Source organism: Cornus florida, unplaced genomic scaffold, assembly GCF_030987335.1.
Source record: "Cornus florida cultivar Cherokee Brave unplaced genomic scaffold, ASM3098733v1 CherokeeBrave_3.0.0_Hap2_Chr01, whole genome shotgun sequence".
NCBI classification, from domain to species: Eukaryota; Viridiplantae; Streptophyta; class Magnoliopsida; order Cornales; family Cornaceae; genus Cornus; species Cornus florida.
This window is the reverse complement of record NW_026775571.1, coordinates 87,744,585-87,763,504: the sequence shown is the minus strand read 5'-3', so window position 1 is coordinate 87,763,504 and position 18,920 is coordinate 87,744,585. Positions and strand designations below refer to the sequence as shown.

The following is an 18,920-nucleotide window of genomic DNA, read 5'->3' as shown; positions in this document are numbered from 1 at the left end:
GGATAACATTAGCCTATAAATGCTGATAATCTTTCTTTTTTTCACATTAAGCAGAAATTAATCAAATAATATTCTAAGCAATTTATGCACCTGGTTTCCAATTTCTAAAATCAGATTAAGCATTGAGCATATCTTAAAAAGTTCAAACATAAAATTAAATAGTTGAATTATCCAATTTCTAAAATCACAATTGTCTTTCATCAACATTATAGTGGAGCCTAGTGAGTGGTTGGAGGAGAGCAGAAAAGCTAAATGAAGGAGGTGGGGTCTGTTTGGGGAGAAAGTCTTCAAGACTTGTGCAAGTACTGTCAAAATTTTGAACTTCTGCAAAGCAAAACTGCTTCTCTGTAGCAAAAGCAATAAACTGGAGAAGAAAAGCTGAATGCAACAAACAGGCACATATCTTTTGTCTAAAAGGAAAAATTAAAACAGAATAAAAGTTGGGAATAAGATTTAAAATAACAACTATCCACCTTTAATTGTGCCTAAAGTTACAAAACAGCACTATGTGATGACGTCCTCTCATAAAAAGTGGAGTGTTGTCAAATCCTTACTCCAACCCTTCACATGCTGAGTGATCTGCCAATGATAGCGTCATATAGACACACACACTCACACACACACACACACACACACAGACTCATCAACCACATGTTATGTTCACATGCAAAAGTTAAAATGGTATCCTGAATTTTGATCAGAACTCATGGTTGTACATTTGGAGAAAATGATACAAGGAGAGATGAAAAATTTACAAAATAAATTGAGGGGAACAGCTACAGTTACAAACCACCTATCTTTTCTAAAATACATTTAGGTATCATGAGGAGCGATGTCTCCTATGATTAACTCGCTTCAGAATGCAATGGCGCAGCCGTTGGCTTAGGGCCTCTAGTTTTTCAAATTTCTCGCGTTTGGTCTTCTTTGCAACTGTCGGAGCTTTTTTCTTCTTTCCCTCTTTTGGTGAGTCTGGTGGTTTCTGTTGGATACCTCGAAGAGGGGTTGCAAGCACCGCTATCATCTAAATCAAATACAAAGATAACAAGTTGCTCATCAAGAAATACAATATTAGGGGGAAAAAAAACAAAAGCTTTTGGATCTGAAATGCAGTTCAGTGAAACTAAAATTGATTTGGTTTGCTGACGTGCACAATTACAACAATCCACAAGTGACAATTTCAGGCAATTTGGGGTATTAAATGGTTAAAACCGAACTTGAAAAAAATAATCAAAGAGGGATGTAGGTACAGATATGTTTATTGTGCCTAAGCAGAGTCCGCAACTTAAACCCAGGTTCATTGTACAACCTTCAATAAAACTTTTCCACCTAAGCAAGATAGCATCTTCTCATAACCATTATGCTACACACAGCTCGGTGTGTGTGAGAGAGAGAGACTTCTTGATGAACACGTCATTGAAATTTAATTCCACCAAGTCACTAATAAAAAAATGCCCTAAAAACTCATTCTGTTTGCTTTACAGATTTAATAAGGGAAAAGGAAAGAACAAGTAAACGGAGAAGTGAGTTTGCTCATATTCTTTTTCTTGCTTAAATAAGATGAGAAATTATAATTTTCTCAAAAAGGTTGACAATTAGAAAAGGAAAAGGAAAATGATACGTAATGTAAAAATATTATCCCTTTCCTTATATTTTGTTTCCCGTCCAGTTTTCATGGTAACTAAATAAGAGAATGATTTTCCAAGCACCTGTCTTTTCCTTTTTCTCACTAAAATTCGTGAAACAAACGGAAATAGGCTGGAGTCGGAGAATAGAATTCATGCTTAGGGGTTGTTTGTTTTTGCCTGGACAACATTACTTTCTACACCAATTCCTCCCAACCAATCTCAACCCAAAAACCCACATAAAAAATTTCCAAGTCCTGATTAGGCCTTAAAACGACAACTAATCCTTAAATCCTACTTTTGACCAATCTAAACCCAAATTTACTGTCCCATTTCATGCTGCAGAGTGCTGACCCCAACTAATCCAGAGTTTCTCTTATAATTGACGACAATATGAAAGGCTTACTTGTAGTGGTTAAAAATGGAAAACAACTGAAAAAAACATTTTAAGCAACTGTACAGAAATGTGCATAATAGAGAGAGAGAGAGAGAGAGACCTGATCGCTGTTGTTCGCAGTTGTGCAATTTGCAGAAGGTTCGTCATAACTACCCAAAGACGAGCATCTTCCCCAACTCTCTCTATTTGAGCTTGTATACGAGCAACATTCCTCATTTGGGCCAATTGGCTTATCCTGTGCAGATTTAAAATTCAGAACTCACAATACAACGATTTCAGTGAAATAAGCAAACCTAAATTCTACAGTTCAAATTTTAGAATAGATTATGTTCCAGGGCTAAGGCCAATCCTGAGTAATAAAGTCAAAATGAACAGCAAATTAAAGGTAATTGAGTGATCACAAACTCACGCACATGCACGGAATAGTATTATATCCAATTAGTATCACTTCTAACTTTATCTTAATGTGTGGAAGATTATCTTCTGGTTAAAGGAGTGTACAGTAAACTAATATCAAACCAGTGTTGAAGAACTATCTTCTGGTTCAGGGAGTCAATTTAAATTAAGACAAGGCCATACTTTTATATTGAAAAGTAGACCTCATAGGATAATACATCAAGAAACTACAAATTTGAAATCGGATACATAGTATGAACCAAAATCACCTGTAGTTGTGACGGGTCATCATCATTTAGTATATTATCTTCATTGATTAAGGATTCCTGCATTTTCATATACAATAAGAAATAGAACGGTAATTTACGGACAAGTGTGATTAGGGATAAAACAGTAACTAAAACTGCAAAGAAAGATTCATACACTTGTAACTGGAGGAATATCAGAAAGAAATTCACTGACAGATTTTGTGTTCAAAGTACTAGGTGGTGCAGATGATGAGCTTGCAGCATCGGTACCCACAGTTCGAAGACCAGTGATTATCTCATATAATAGACTCTAAAAACAAAAGAAGCACAAACTCCATGTCATCGTCCATGAAAGAAATATCACCCAAATAAATTTACAGGACTTGGTGTCATTGCACTAAGGTCCCAGTCAGGTTGCCAACCACCAATTACATGTCATCAGGCGCTATGAAAGCTATAATTACATCATAAATCAACCAATGCAAAACGCATTGAAGAATGTTAACAAGGTTTGGCATACTATATCTACAGAGTAAGATCATCACACCATGACTGAATTTTTAGTTCTTTAAATGGATTTTTCTAAATTGTTTGGTTGACATCATCATTGTATGATGATACAACCGACTTTGCAAAGTACATTATCCCACCATTCCATCATATCTGGACAGTCCCCTGTATATTTTCTGACAATTGTTGCAGCACTCATTTTGGCACAAAATTTTAATTTTTATTTATTTATTTATTTTTAAGGTAATTTTAAATATTTTCTGTGGCACATTATTTACACCAAAAATTATTCAACGTACTGTGGACCCTGTGGTGGACATTTTCAGGAGAGAGATTGCAGATTATGTGCCAGAGTTAGGTTACTGAGAATTCCCACAACAGGCGTGTAGAGGAAGTGCAACTTTGGGAGGTTACTGAAGGAACATATTGCAACCTCAAGAGAAGGCTTAGAAGTCAATGGGCATTCCTAAAAGAGATGCAAAATACACTTGCAAAGCGATGATAAAAAGAAGTTTAAAGCAACTAGAAGAAATTATTTCCAGCAATAAGACGACAGTGAAGACATAGAAGAGAGTTCCAGTGGCAACCAACCCAGCCATATGTTGCCTTTACTTTATCCTAGTCCTAGCTGTTAATCTATAACCTAGCTTCTCATGCACCCTCAGTTTTGACTCTTATCTTCACTTCAAAAACAATTTATTGCATTATGATCGTATCTTAATTAAAGTACGAAATATGAGATTTATTTCCTGCAATGTCATCTATCTGCTTTATTTTCTTCAATCGTCCAGTGAAATTTGAAGTTACCTCACCGACCACCCCCACCACCCCCCCCTCCAAAACACCAAAACGTACATGTGTTGACACGATACAACATGGGTATTGGTATCACACACACCCATATCGGGCACTTGGATCTTTTAAATGTGATGAAGAAAAGCTCAAATTTTATAGCAAAGAAGGTTATCCTTATATTTTTCACAATATGCCATTTAATTTGAATTATTGATGAATACTTCAAAGAATAATAGCATCATACGTTATAATCTTATGTGGTATAACCCATTAGGAGGTGCATCCAACTTACCCTCTCTTTTTTTTCTTTTCTTTTTTTTCTTTTTTCTGCGGGGCAACATAAAAGGGGGGGAAAATGGGAAACTTCACTACACACAAACATAGTAAGTCCAAACCTCTTACTAGAAGGTATCCTGGGACACCCTCTGGGTACCAACCTTCAAAAGAAAAGTAAGTTCAGAACTATTATTCACCCCCTCAAAGACAACATTTAACTATAAAAAAATTTATATAATGAAATGAAAATCACCTCATCTATACCAGCACCAACCTTCAGGTCCCCCAAATCATAATATTTCTCAAGCTTACTTGAATAAGCAGGAGAAACTCGAGGAGGGTGAAGGATGTTGTAGAAGAAAATTGATACTGAATCATAATAGAACTGTGGTCGAGAGGAGTTGTGATCACCATCAAATTTTATTATATTTTTATCCCCCTGCACAAAATAGAAACATGGTTGAGTATTTTAAAAAGCTTTATCACTTCTAGAAATAACCATGAGAACTTGGAATAACTTGATACCGCATAGGAATTAAAGATGAGATCAGAGTGACGGGGTTGAATAAACTTGTCATCCTTAGCATGTCCAAATAAAGCAGGAATAAATGTTTTGGGTGCAGCCTGCAGGTGTTGAAGTTTATTAGCATATGAATTATTAATGGATAAAATTGTTGTGTTCAATCTACAGGTTATCTAGGACAATAAAATGAGTGGGGAAAAGGATTTATCCCGACTAATTATATGCTTTAAAATATATTGATTGATTAATCCCACAAGCAAATATATTCTTCTCGCAAAAAGAAACTGGATTTGCACCTTGTAGGAAACAATAAAAAAATACATCAACTTTAAGATAAAAAGGACAAACTCATCATTCACAATGATTTAATAAATATAGACAAACCTTTATACAATTAAGGTTCATAATGTCAAATTTGGCCTTCCTTTGGATTATCCGTCGCATGTATTGTACTGCCACCTTAACCTGAAATTGGGAAAGAAGATCTCACACTATGATTGAGAGGATACACTAGCATCACCACACACGGACTCCCTGTTGTTAACTAGACTTTCAGTACAAAGAGTTGACATTTTAATAGCATGCGTAACTCCAACCCCAACCATAACGAAATGCCCAAAATTCTAATAGAAGGATATATGTTCCACAATAACAAAGCAAACGGTATTATGACTCTTCATCACCTTTAATCCTGATCAAAGATTCAAATACACACACAAGAACTAAATGTTGACTTTATCTCACAAATGGTTTTTATTTTGGTTTTCTCATCCAATTATTAGTAAACCATTTTTTTTTTCATACAGTAAACATCAGTACATCACTAGAAATTGGAACACAATACTTGTGGATTGTTGGAGTCTCAGAAACAATAAAGGAAATAATTTGAAAGAGAAAAAAATGGCAATTCATAGAATATGGGCATTTATCCAAATAAAGAGTGAAAAGCTTACAAGATGATAGAAATAATCACAAACTGCAAGCAGGTAACATGAGACAAAAACTATGCGTGAATGAATTTCCCAAATATTTTCAAACTGAACAAAATACGCCCAAAGCATATAGAGGAATCTTTAAAATATTATCAATACCATACCAAATAATAAATTAAAGCAGAGGGCGCACCTAAACCAAATGAAAAACTAAACTGATTGTCTAACTCAAAAGCCATAGCATGTGAACCAGTTTGTGTACCAGGTGAAATTGTAACTTATCATGTCCGTTAACTGATCCAAGGCTAATCAGGTCTGTTAAATGAACACAAGCTATACATGGACTCGACACAATATGCAGATGTCATAAGTTCCGAGAGAACAAGAAAGAACACAGCAAGGATACGGCAATGTTTTCACAAGTACAAACCTACACGATCATGACCAATCAGGTCTTCAAGTACCAGTAGATCTGAGGAGATTACTATGATCATTGCTATATCCATATTAAAGAGATCTAATAAAGTGTTGGACCATCCTGCAATGTTCAATGATCGTAAGCTATAGCTTCCATCAAGGTGTCGAATGAATCTCTCTCTGGAATTGCAGCTCACCTCCTTGTCCTCTTCCTCCTTTAGTTGATATCTCATTGTGCCCATAGTCTTTCTTTGAACATGGTTCAGATATTTATAATTTTCATTCAACTTCAATAATTTCTTCCATTTCTGCTATTTAATTGTACTTTAGAATCATATCCATTGTCCCAGGCATGTCAAACACATGCCAAAAGTGTACAACAAACAGCTGTTAAGTGCTCAAAATTATAAAAACAAAGACATATATATATTTATTAAATTATGGACATCCAAAGTGTGATGAACATGTGCCTAGTTATGTCGATTCATATTGATACACAAATATGGCCCCTCATAGAAGTAATATTGCTATGTGGGACAAAGGCTACAACCCACCCATAGACAAAATCCTACACACAACGTGGGTCTCGTGAGGTTTGTTAATTAGACAGCAAATCTTTAACCACGGCTGCTGAGAAGAGTTGTTTAGAGGCAATATAGATCCATTGACAGTATCAAAACCCAAAATACCGATATAATACTAAGCTAAGCCATACCGGCTGAAGCCTTAGGCCATTTAGGCAACTGCCTAAGGCTCCACTGGACTTACTAAAGGCTCTTTTTGTTTTTCATAAAGGTTTGTTCGGTTTATTACTTTTTGGAATTTCTATGTGTCTCCTTTAGGAAATCTTGTTTGTTTTCTAATATACACTTCCTATAATTCTTTGATCTTGTTAATATTGAACAACATGATGCTATTAAAATATTTTAGAGTAAACAAGTACTTTTATTACTTTTTTTTTCTTTGTTACTCCAAAAGTGGTTTTCATTTGAGGACATATGTAATGAAAACCCATATACTTATCAAATGATATTGAAAACCAATATTATAGAAGAGCAGAAGAAGGAATTTCATATATTTCAATTAATCATGAAAAAGCATTGAACTAAGTGTATTCTACATAAGTCAGGGGAAAACAAAGTGTATTCTACATACATCGAACTCTTGATGTGTGGATCACTAGCTCCTTTCACTCATGTCCTAAAAAGAGAATTTAGAAAAGAAATAAAATGAACTTCTTTTGAAATACTAATTAAATTATTTGGAACAAAAGTGGCCAAATGGAATGCATGCCCTAACATCAAGTACAAGGCATGTAATGGAATTCCTAACAATGAACAAATGTAGTAACTCCATATAAATTGAATATTGTTCATCATATGTACACACTTAAATATATGGCTATATCATCATCAGACAGGCATAACTAAAACCATAGCCATATTCTGCAGGAATAAACAAAAGTAATAGCACTGAAGAAAAAAATAAATTGTGTCAACATATGCACACAAACACGGTGAGAGAACCATACAGTAAATTTGGGAAGCCTGATTTTGTACACATCCACAAGTTCCATCATTAGATCAAATAAGTTTGAGAAGGCACTATCCAACACCATTCCAGCTATGGATGGGTCTTCTGCTCCATAAAGAAGGCTGCAAAGCATTACACAAAATCAAAATCCTTAAACATTCGGAGTCTGATAATATATCTATTACCAGAAAAATGAATGGCAATTAATGGTTACGATTCTTACGACATAATTCTACAATTTAGGGGAGGGTCAGTTGTTTGTTGGATTTTACCATCCATATTAAAAATTGAAGCTTCTAACATCAGTTAGAAATTCTTTTAACATTTTAAAGAAAGATAATAGCATTGACAAACAAGTTCTAATGCACAACCAAAAAAAAAAAAAAAAACACTGAATTTGTGAGTATAATTCAAGAGATCAAATTTTCTACTATAGCATATGCATCCTTTCCTGAAGCCAAAAAGCATTTCTAACACTTGGCATAGCATGGTTCATATTACTAGACTTTCAAGTTGCAAAGAAAATTTGAAGCAAAATATTAATAATAAGCCAACATAATAGCCAGTCAGACAAAGAGGAAGAAGAAATACCCAGTTACTGCACCCATTGACCGTCCCCAAAGACCCACACGTGATATTTGTTCGTTGCTTCTCAGATAAGACACCACAACCTTGAGATCTTCTTTCTGGATACAAATAAAAACAAACTTGCAAACTTCAAGAGGGGTGCAACTCAAGGAACTCATAATAAAATGGAAAAGGGGGAAAAAAAATACCTCATGCCAACCAAGGCTGACATAATCACCATCGGATAAGCCTGACCCCGAAAAATCAAGAGTGAACACAGTAATGTTTGATGGAAGAAGAATTACAGCAGCCTCATTTGCATCTGCCCTACATCCACTGCAGGATCCACACAAGCAAAACAATGAATTTTCACCTCATTATATGCAAAGTGCTCTTTGTATTAAATCAATATTCTTTCCAAAAAGTAAAATAAGAAATACAACTTTCAAATAAGGGAATCACACTTTCTATTTGGTAAGCAAGCATACACACCAAACTCACACACACTAAATCACTAGTACACCGTTATTGCCCCAATGGGATTTGAACCCTGGCCCTAGTGGAAAAGAAGGAAATACCACTTGAGCGAAAGCCCTGGTGGTAGGAATAACACTAAGACATTACACATTCAACTTCATTAATACATGCATGCAGAGTTCAGTTTCCAGGGGATGGAATGTTCACACTCCAAAGTGACCATAACAAACCTGTTTCCATGGCAGTATATAACACAAGGAAGAGGAGTGTTTTCTGGGAAAGGCGAAGGCACATAATGACTACACTGCAACATGTGGCCTCTTCCATTTCTAAGCTGGAAATTTCAAAAAAAATATTCTAGAAATCTTAGAATCCATTATAAGAATGCATATAGGAATATAAGACAGAGGTTAGGTAATGAATGTCCATACTTGCCTCCAGGTCTTGTCTTTTGTATTTTCTGCCTGCAAGACTAAAATCTTTTTCCCATAAATACTGATCCGGGTTATATTCCGCCCTGTTCATCCAACATAGAGATGGCTCAAAAAAAGTCAACAGGCGGTAATTTAGGCTGAACCCAAATGGGTGTCCGAGGCATAGAGGTCTGGTGGTTTAGGAGTGATTGCAGTATCTGAAGGGATTAGAACCACCCCTGAATGGAGTGGGAACACCTTCTGTTACCGAAAAATAAAAAAATAAAACATAGAGGACATTTTGGACTGTCCTGCTAGATTATGTTGGGAGAAAAAACAATAATATGTAAAGTTGAGGGGGAACTAGAGGTTAATATACCTGGGCGGCCGAATGACAAAATTGATGAACTGATCAATCATCCTCCACAGAAGAGCCTAAGAGCCACTCCGCCTCGGCGAGAAAAAGTATAGCGGAGTCTATGGGAAGCTGGAATTCAAACCCCTACCATGTCAAAATAGAACCCCTTTTCCTTGATCTAGAATGCCAGACGTTTGTGCAATAGCAGACAACAAGAATGGCTAAAAATGTCTTGTGAAAGACAATGACCTTTGAACTATAAATGAAACTCAGTAACAATAATGATATACAATCATCACAATCATCATATATTCATATCCAACTATCTGACCACCACCAGAATCTCAGCAAAAGCCTCCACCAGACCAAAAAGTTGAATTTTGCTAGCTATGCACAGATAGAAACCCTCAAATCAAACTGGACAAACCCTTTCCAAAATGTTGAAGATGGTATGAATTCGAGTCGAGACAAGCAACAACAGCACCAATACAGAGCCCTTCTCAGCTTTTTGAAGACATATTGCTATAGATCCATCACCAGCAACAACCAAGAATATAGAAAATTTTGATTCTAGAAAAAAGGCCTCTGAATCTGGAAGCTTTAAACTTACCTGGTAAAGGCTGACCCAACTTTTATCTATTAATGAAGAAAATAAATATCACATTAAAAGAAAAACATAAATGACTGGTTGTTAATGATGCTAAAGAAAAAGTTAGATCTCAAACTAGAACTTGATATCAAATTTCAAAATCTTACAACTTCAGATCTTAAACTTAACCCTTAAAACAATACTATAAGCTCAAGAGAAAATTAGAGAAAAGGTAAACAAAAAGAAAAGCTAAAGGGAAAACAAAAGCTAAATCTACAGGAAAAAGGTGGAAGTTACTTGGGGCAAGAATTGAAATTTGGACACAGATTGGAAAGCCCACTTGAACCGTGACCTAACAGCAATTAACGACTTTTTTTTTTTTCCTTTTTGGGTTGAGAGAAAATGAAATGTGATTCGAAGATAAAGAGATTCAGAAGCATTGAAAGATATTTTCCTTGGAAAATTTACCTTATCAATATGTAATATGAAATAGTATCAGATATATATATATATACATATATATAGAGAGAGAGAGGATGGAACAGTTGCTGCTGAGCTGTTGGTACTCGGTTCTACTTCTTCTTCTTCAAATTTGTTCAAAAGAAGGCCTGGGAAGACGACAACACCAATTTTTTTTTTGTTCGGAAGTTACGACGACACCAATTTCCCATTCAGAAGGAAACCACCTGCTAATTTTCTCGCCCTTTTCTTTCTTTTTATTATTATTATTATTATTTTCATTTGTTGAGTTTTATTTCATTTTATTTTTTTAAACAATTTCATTTGATGAGTTGATTAATCCAAATTCAATCCAATCTCATAACTAGACTCAAAGTGGAGCAAATTTAATGGGAAATATGGATTCAAAAATCCAAATGTGAATTGGAATTTGCATACAGGAACCAAATTCGACTCATATAATTTAAACAAATACAGAGTAAGAAAATCCAACTTATTTAAAAATTACTTAAATTCATATTTTGTAATCAAATTGGGCTTAAAAAGATAAATTACATTCACCTCGTGATATTTGAGCAAAGGAAAATGATAGGGTAATGATTTCTCCAATTAAGTCCCGAATCTGGCGTATTTTTGTCCACATCATCTACTTAAATAATTCTCAAAAAATAATTATTTAACACGTGATAAGTATAATCAACCACGTCAAATTCGATGTTAATTTGGGATTCCTTTTCAGTTCCCGTATCATTACTCTTGAGGAAAGAAAAATGATAAGGTCACCCAATGATTTCTCCGAATAAGTTCCGAATCTAACGTGTTTTTGTCTATATCACTACCTAAATAATTTTCAAAAAATAATTATTTAACACGTGATAAGTATAGTCAATTACGTCAAATTCGGTATTAATTCAGGAATTCTTTTTCGGTTCCCGTATCATTATTCTTGAGGAAAGGAAAATGATAGAGTCACCGAATGATTTCCCCGAATAAGTTCCGAATACGTATTTTTGTCCACATCATCTACTTAAATAATTTTTAAAAAATAATTGTTTAACATATGATAAATATAACCAAACACATCAAAATTGGTGTTAATTCGGAAATTCTTTTTCGGTTCCGTATCATTACTCTAGGAAATCACACTTAACGTAGCATTCAGACTTTATTGCTTCGGTCTCTTTCATACCTTTATGGCTTTATCTAAACACTACATTATCCTAACTATTTTTTTATAAAAAAATAAATAACCTAATCAAACCTAAAAAAAAACCTAATCAAATGTCATTAATAAAAATATATATTTTTGTAAAATTTAATAATATAAAAATTAACTTTGCATAACATTTTATGATATTTTTGTCATTTCATATCAAAATATAAAGTTATTGAGGTCTTTTATAATAATAATTAAAAAAAAAAAAAGATAGGACAAGACTTGCCTATTCACCCGTGAATATGTGATCCCTACTAACAACTGATATGGTCCAAAATGCACAAATAATTGGTAATTATAAAAACTTAAAAGTGATGAATAAGAAAATTAGAGAGGATGACTGAATTTATTTTTTAAAAAAAATATTGTTTTTATTTATCACTTTTCAGATTTTATAATTACAAATTATTTGTGCATTTGTGATTTGATTACATTAACGGTTAGTAAGAATGACCTACTCACCGGTAAATAGACAAGTTTTATCCATATATATTTTTTTCCCACATAGCATATAGAATATATATATATATATATTTAAATTAGATCCAAAATAGTGACTTCAAATTGCATTCACATGTCCATCCTTCAACCTAATTTTAATTCGGATTCAATTTTCTAAGCTAGATCCAAGTAGAATTTATAAAATTGTTACTCAAGTGAAATTAAACACATTGTAACCCCACCCAAGTCACGCCCCTATATTGCACCACTAATTTTCATGTTGTAAAGGGACCGCGTCACTACCCTATCACTTCTCCAACGAAAAACATCCAACACTGTTTTGGGAGGGCAACATTTTTACCGAGAATGGTCATATCAACTTCCACCTTGAGATTGTTTTACCAAAAATTATTCACCTTGAGATTGATGAATTGGTCTAGATAAGAGTGCATTTTTTATAATATATGCACTGAAGTATACATATTTTTCATGAACATGGTTTTCATGATGTTAAAAAAAACTAAAAATAAAATTTTGACCTAGTTTAGTCACGATCCTAATGCATATCATTGGTGCAACATATTTATGCTTTACTTTTGATTAATATTAGAGTATGATAAATTTTCTGTAACTTTGAAGTTAACTTTTATGTAATTCCATCAATTACAATTTCAATACTCTAATTACATGCTAAACATAACCTTAATTCATTTGCATAGAAGGTTAGCTACAATTGCATTACCTCCAACCCCATGTATGAAATTAGTTTAATTCCGACCCATCTATTGAATGAAATGTGGATTCGAAGTACAAACCATAAAATTGCATTTTACAAATCTCTACTGTCAATGATGGAAGCACTTGGTACAATGCCTGACTGTGCCGTAACTCAACACCATTAGATAAAGATAATTAATGAAAAATAAATAAGAAAGCGGGCCTCGAGTAGGAGTTAATGTAACGCCTTCGTTTGAAGGCTTTCACATTGTACTGGGATGGTCTGGATCCTCTGGACCTTCAATGTCCCAATAAATTTTCTAGCTTGCCTTGCACATAGAGGGCAGTTAAAGTTGACCCACCGCAAAAAACTTTCTGCGTGTGTGTGTTGTACTATTTGTTTAGCACCCGTGTTGTACTACATCCAACTGTTTACACGCGAGAGCAAAATCATGCGTGTGCACTGCAAGCCTTTAATTATTACACTTCTTAATTTGGCACATATAGGAGGATGAGTTGGAATCTCGGAAAGAATAAAGAAGACAAACTTGGTGACAAAGTGCAAGACAAAATAATATAAGTGGAGGAGGAAGTGATCTCTCTTCCAAATCATGACATTGAACAAATGAAACAGAATCTTTCTGGGTTCTTCAATTGTACTACAAAAGCTTCTTCTGCTGACACTGAAAGTGTGCAGAACATTATCCAGCAACACCAAAATCAGATAACATAAAGCAGTTTCATAATTAAAAAGCAATGAGAGCCCTCTATACCAATGCAATAGCTCCCAAAAATGCACTGCTCCCCCATATCTGATCCTTCGGCAACTTCACAAATTTGCCAGTCAACAATCATAAATTATCACCTGCACCATTCATGTTTACACGCGACTCGTAGGCATATTTTGTAAGGCTTCCCTATAGTAAAAGTTCTAGATTCATCCCTGCATACAGCTTTTAACTTTTACAAGCCAAATCTTCGGTTTGCACCCTATTATCACTAGTAGATATGGATGCATCTCAAATGACAAGGCTTTAAACTTTCACTCTTCATTAATTTACAACTCCGGGATTACCCTTGGTAATTGCATGGCTTTACGGGAGCACGGAGAAAGGGTAAATAACAAGCAAGTAATGCTAAATGTAGATGCCAACCAAATGGTAGACTGGGTGAAGACGGATGTGGGGAGGATTGTTACGGATAATGGTAGGGTTAGTACTCAAATTAACTGAATGAAGTTCTATAGACTAGTGTTTGGCTTCACTAGGCCCTGGAGCTTCCACCCGCCAAGTCCTGCCAAGGAAAATGCCTGCAATTGAGAGACATGGGGTTAACAGATACAAAAAAGAATATCAAAAACAATAATAAAAATTCAATTTAACCTTGATAATACATTAAACAGCTCAGAAAGTGTGCAGTGTCAAGTTCTAACCCCATAAAAATTCTCAATAGAGTTGTACATGAACCTGTTTCTAATTATAACCTCTCCCGTCTATAGAACATTCTTTTCTCTTTATGTGATCTGAATATCAAACATTACCCTTCCATTCTAGTTTGTATACAAATTTTAGTATACGTGTTTATAGATTTCTTTTGTTAACAAAAATGGATTGTCCTGTCTGATCATGTAGCCTCCCCATCCACCTCACTAAAAGTTAAAAAGCCATTACACCTTAAAGTATTTGCTAATTATAACTTCCTTTCATACCAACAGGCCGGTGGCCTAGCGGTATTTCTCAAAGAGAGGTCAAGGGTTCGAGCCTCAGTGGAGGCATGTGTGTGTGAGTACCAACTAAGGAAAAAAAATTATAACTTACTTTCATAACATAACATATTTTTCATAGAAGAAAAGCAATGTAAACCATTCTCACATATTATCTTTTGTAGTAGTACATTTCTACATAGTAATTACTAAAATTAATTAAATAACTCAAATATAACACATATGTCTATAATAACTACAAGAGAAAAGATGATGGAAGTCATCCAACTTAATTTGTGGTCTATTTAGTTCCCCTGGTAGAGGCCATCTACATTGCGCCAATAAATTGTGCTCCTTGTTTGATAAAATTGTTGAATGAACTGCATTGCCAAAAATCACATTAAAAGTCTAATTGGCAGATATGAACTTAATGCTTTAATAGACTGAAACCACTAAACAGTAAACGAAAGAGTATCTATGGAAAGACAACAGGGAGAGGAATAAAACAAAGGTGGTGAACCTAGTACAGTATAAGATATTGACATAACACATATACGAGTATTATACAATAGCAAGTATGACCTCATATCCAGCTGAATGGAAAAACATGGTTTGTGTAGCAGATCTCAAATAGTTGGCTCAAGGGCTGTAACAGTTTTTTTTTTTTTGGACTACCAGTCTTCAAACCTTTACCTAGGACTTGGGACCCAAAGCCGCTAGAACAAAGATAGACCAGTAGGGCTTTAACAGGTTTCAACCACAGAGAATCTTTAGCCAATAAAATAAGCTCAAACAGTCTTCATAACCAACAAATTCTCCAATTGGATATATCATTAACCAAATGATACTTCAAGGAGAGAAAATCTTACCAAATCAATCTAGCACTGTTTGGCTACATAATAATCCCAATCCCAAGATAAAACTTCATCAACGCAATACGGAATGCACTTGTGAAATGCAAGAATGCATGTTCTGATCACTTTGATGAATATTAATGAACAATACAAGCCAGCATATAATAGTGATAAAAATCAAAACATGCTTAACCTCTTCCCATGATTTCCCCGTAGCTTCAAGCAAAGCAGCATTGGAAGTCTTCAGTTCTATAGAGACACCCGAAAGCATTGAGGCCGCTTCCTCCCATCCCCTATTGTGACCCATACACCTGTAGAATTACTTCTAGATCAAAATTCCCAAGTAACATCCCAATCCACTCCCATGATGAACAAGCACCAGACATGTAAGGCTTAGCAAACACATATATAAAGCAGAATCAAAAACCACTTGTTTAAATGGAAAAGTATGATAACCAAAACCAAATTCTTAATTAATTAATTTATTTATTATTTTGTTATATTACTCTAATAATTTTTTTAATAGGGTACTTCAGTGAGAAGAAAGCTAAAAATAAAAAAGGAATTAAAACCCTGTATAACTCATTTTCCAAATACTAATTGTTTCCTGCGCAAGAAGACACCAAACTAAATTTGATTTTATAAGATTGGGAACCATCACTCACATTTTAGTTATTTGTTATTATTGCTTTTGGATAGCTAAAAAGGGAATTCATATAAAAGGCACCAAGAGGCACAACCCGTTTACACACGATGCATACAATGAGTAAACAAAAAGAAAAGATAAATTTATAATCCAAAGACCTAAAACGCAAAAGTCAATATATAAATAAATATATTGTCAGCACATCAAGCAAAATACTTTTGCTGTAAAACCCATACCTACTCTATCCACATTTGATTTTTATAGTCAAAGGATGTTAATTGTGTATTGTAGGTGCCCAAAGAAACGTAACTGCAGTATTGAAAGGAACAGAGCCGTCACTAGAAATGAAAGTAAAAATTTGGAACAACTCGGATAATGATTCTCTATCGGATAAATAGACCAACTAGAAATCCTATATAAATGTGAAACTACTCATTTCAAGGATTATGTGCATTACCCAGTGTATGTCCCGCCAACTCATTTCAATTAATATGTAAAACATGAAAAATCTTCATGTCTGTGGTGTGTCAAGATGCACCCTGAATTACACAAATACCTCACCTATTAAATGGAACGCCAAAGAAGCTGTAACAGTCAGCAGAACTCACATAACTGTAAGTATCTCATCCCTTGAATTTTTACGGATAGCCTGTTGAAGGTGTTCAGCTGTCTGCCCATCCATTGCTGCAATGGAATAAAAGCTTGGAATGAAATGCACCTCAGCTTCTGAAAATCCCTGCACTTGCTCCTGCATAATTTTAAGTGTTTCTCTTGTTCGCTTTGCATCACTACACCAACACATCAGTTGAGAATTTCAGAACAAACACAGAGCAATCATCCATGGATAGAATTAAATTTAGCATGATGGAGTAAACTTTTCCAATGCTATGTAATTATTCCTGAGAGAATCTGACCTAGATAAAATAAGCTCAGGAATCCAACCCAACTCTTGGAGCTTGTGAGAAACTTTAACAGCATCTGCTTTTCCAGCTTTGCTCAGAGGGCGTTCATGGTCTATGCAAGACAGCAAAGTAAACTATGATCAATAAGCCTGAACATGATTTCCTTTCTAGTCTTGCTTCGGTAATAAATTAGACCAATACATCAATCTGATTGCTTGTCCACATATAGCTATTATTATGTCTGCCTCAAACATGTAAATAACAAAATTCATGAATTTTTTTTATAGGGCACAAGGATACAAAGGATTGACATATTATTTTCTTACTTCTATATTTTATGGACAATGGTTTTGCAGGTTAAACTTACAGGGAAGAGAAAAGGCTTATATTTCCTAAAATATATTTGGGTTTTGACGAAGGCTTTCAGCTTCAAATATCACCCATAAATTAAACATTTCATAACTTTTTTCCAGTGCATTTGAAGAAAGCTAATCAAACCCAAAACAAGCAATTAAGAGAGACCAAAGGGCTGGTGGTTGGAAAGGTTCCACGTCTCCAAAAAAAATGAAAGGAAGGGAAAAAAAAAAAAAAAAAAAAACGATTAAGAGAGAGAGAGAGCGAGATGGAGAGAGAGGCTAGTAAAAAACAAACACATTGTGGAATTAATGTTTTGTAATGATGAAAGTATTTAATTGATAAATAAGTTTGTTGAAATTAAACAAGTTTGTTATTCAGTGTTTAATAGAACAACAATTGTGTTATAAATTGATAAATAACTGCGTTGAAATGAAATAAGTGTGTTATTCAATTGAAGAATTACTGTGTTGTTCAGTGTTTAATTGAAGAATTAATGTGTTGATGTGTTGAAATGCGATGAGTTCAAATGAATTAAGTGTGTTTAATTTTAGAAATACTGTTTTGAAATGATGAATAAAAGTATTGAATTGATGAATAAGTGTGTTGAAATGAAACAAGTGTGTGATTCAGTGTTTAATTGAAGAATAAGTGAGTTATTAATTGATGAATAAGTGTGCTGTGCTAAACAGAATCAAATGTTTGCACTTCACTTCCATTCCTATCAAAATTTCATCAGTCAAACCTACGTAGTAGTGAGCTAGAGACAAGAATAAAAAGATAAACAGAAAATATGTAGTCTTGTAAACATTGGTACTCTAAACCTCCACATTATCTTCAAATTGAACATAATCCAAAAAAGTTTTTCAAATAACCAAGAGATATATATAGAAAGTATGGCCTCAGATACCTCGCAACGAACGATCTTCCCATGAACTCTTGGCATGACGGAGCAGGATCAAACGACGAGTGACCGATTCCGGAAGAGCTTCCTCCGAAGACTGGCCTTGGACGGTCTCGATGATGAGGGATCGAGGAGGAGGCGAGCGGCGAGGGTTTCTGCAACGGGCGGAGGAATTAGGGCAGATGGATGAGGGTGAAGACGATGTTTTAGAGAGAGAGAAAATGGGCATGGGGATGAGCAAATTACTTAGCCCTACATTCATGGTGATGATGGTGGTGAGACGATATATATGTGTATGTATGTGTGTGTTTATATATATATTGAACGGCGACGAGCCACACGGTTCTCAGTTTACACACAGTTCAGCACTTCATCATCATCATCTTTCTTATTTTAGTTTCGTCCTCTCCTCTTGTAGCGTACATTATTTGCGTTTTGTTCGTGCTCGGTTCGCACGTGAGTTGAAGAACCGGATTATACTACAAATGAACCGAGCTTGTTACCACAAGCTCCGAGTAAACCTTGGCCTACAAATTAGCCGAGTCGGACTTGAGTGTATATATATATATATATTTTTTATCTCGACAATAAAAAAAATAGATATGCGCCATCTACAAACGCTGTCATAAATGATCATATAGAGGCAAAAAAAAATCATAAAGCAACAAAAGA

At 34.7% G+C, this 18,920-nt stretch overlaps 2 protein-coding genes across 7 annotated transcripts; both read right to left on the bottom strand.

Annotated features, from left to right (window-relative positions):
* Positions 1-665: 665 nt before the first annotated feature.
* Positions 666-10,707, bottom strand: LOC132304907 (uncharacterized). 5 transcript variants are annotated; one of them, XM_059802614.1, is made up of 14 exons: positions 10,351-10,705; positions 9,486-10,100; positions 9,129-9,210; positions 8,924-9,027; positions 8,426-8,552; positions 8,241-8,335; positions 7,648-7,771; positions 5,152-5,232; positions 4,770-4,868; positions 4,498-4,683; positions 2,839-2,973; positions 2,685-2,741; positions 2,120-2,254; positions 666-1,021 (listed from the first exon to the last, which is right to left on the bottom strand). In XM_059802614.1, exons 2-14 carry the CDS (start codon positions 9,524-9,526, stop codon positions 821-823), a joined length of 1,467 nt encoding a protein of 488 aa, XP_059658597.1. In that variant the 5' UTR covers positions 9,527-10,100; positions 10,351-10,705; the 3' UTR covers positions 666-820. The 5 variants fall into 5 exon arrangements, with proteins under 5 accessions (XP_059658597.1, XP_059658604.1, XP_059658600.1 ...); XM_059802621.1 differs by having other exon boundaries at positions 9,486-10,084; XM_059802617.1 differs by having other exon boundaries at positions 10,522-10,705.
* Positions 10,708-13,434: 2,727 nt separating this feature from the next.
* LOC132304898 (uncharacterized protein At3g52155, chloroplastic) lies at positions 13,435-18,694 on the bottom strand. 2 transcript variants are annotated; one of them, XM_059802602.1, is made up of 5 exons: positions 18,255-18,689; positions 17,003-17,102; positions 16,697-16,876; positions 15,636-15,753; positions 13,435-14,195 (listed from the first exon to the last, which is right to left on the bottom strand). In XM_059802602.1, exons 1-5 carry the CDS (start codon positions 18,508-18,510, stop codon positions 14,127-14,129), a joined length of 723 nt encoding a protein of 240 aa, XP_059658585.1. In that variant the 5' UTR covers positions 18,511-18,689; the 3' UTR covers positions 13,435-14,126. The 2 variants fall into 2 exon arrangements, with proteins under 2 accessions (XP_059658585.1, XP_059658582.1); XM_059802599.1 differs by lacking the exon at positions 13,435-14,195 and adding an exon at positions 14,795-14,968 and having other exon boundaries at positions 18,255-18,694.
* Positions 18,695-18,920: the final 226 nt, after the last annotated feature.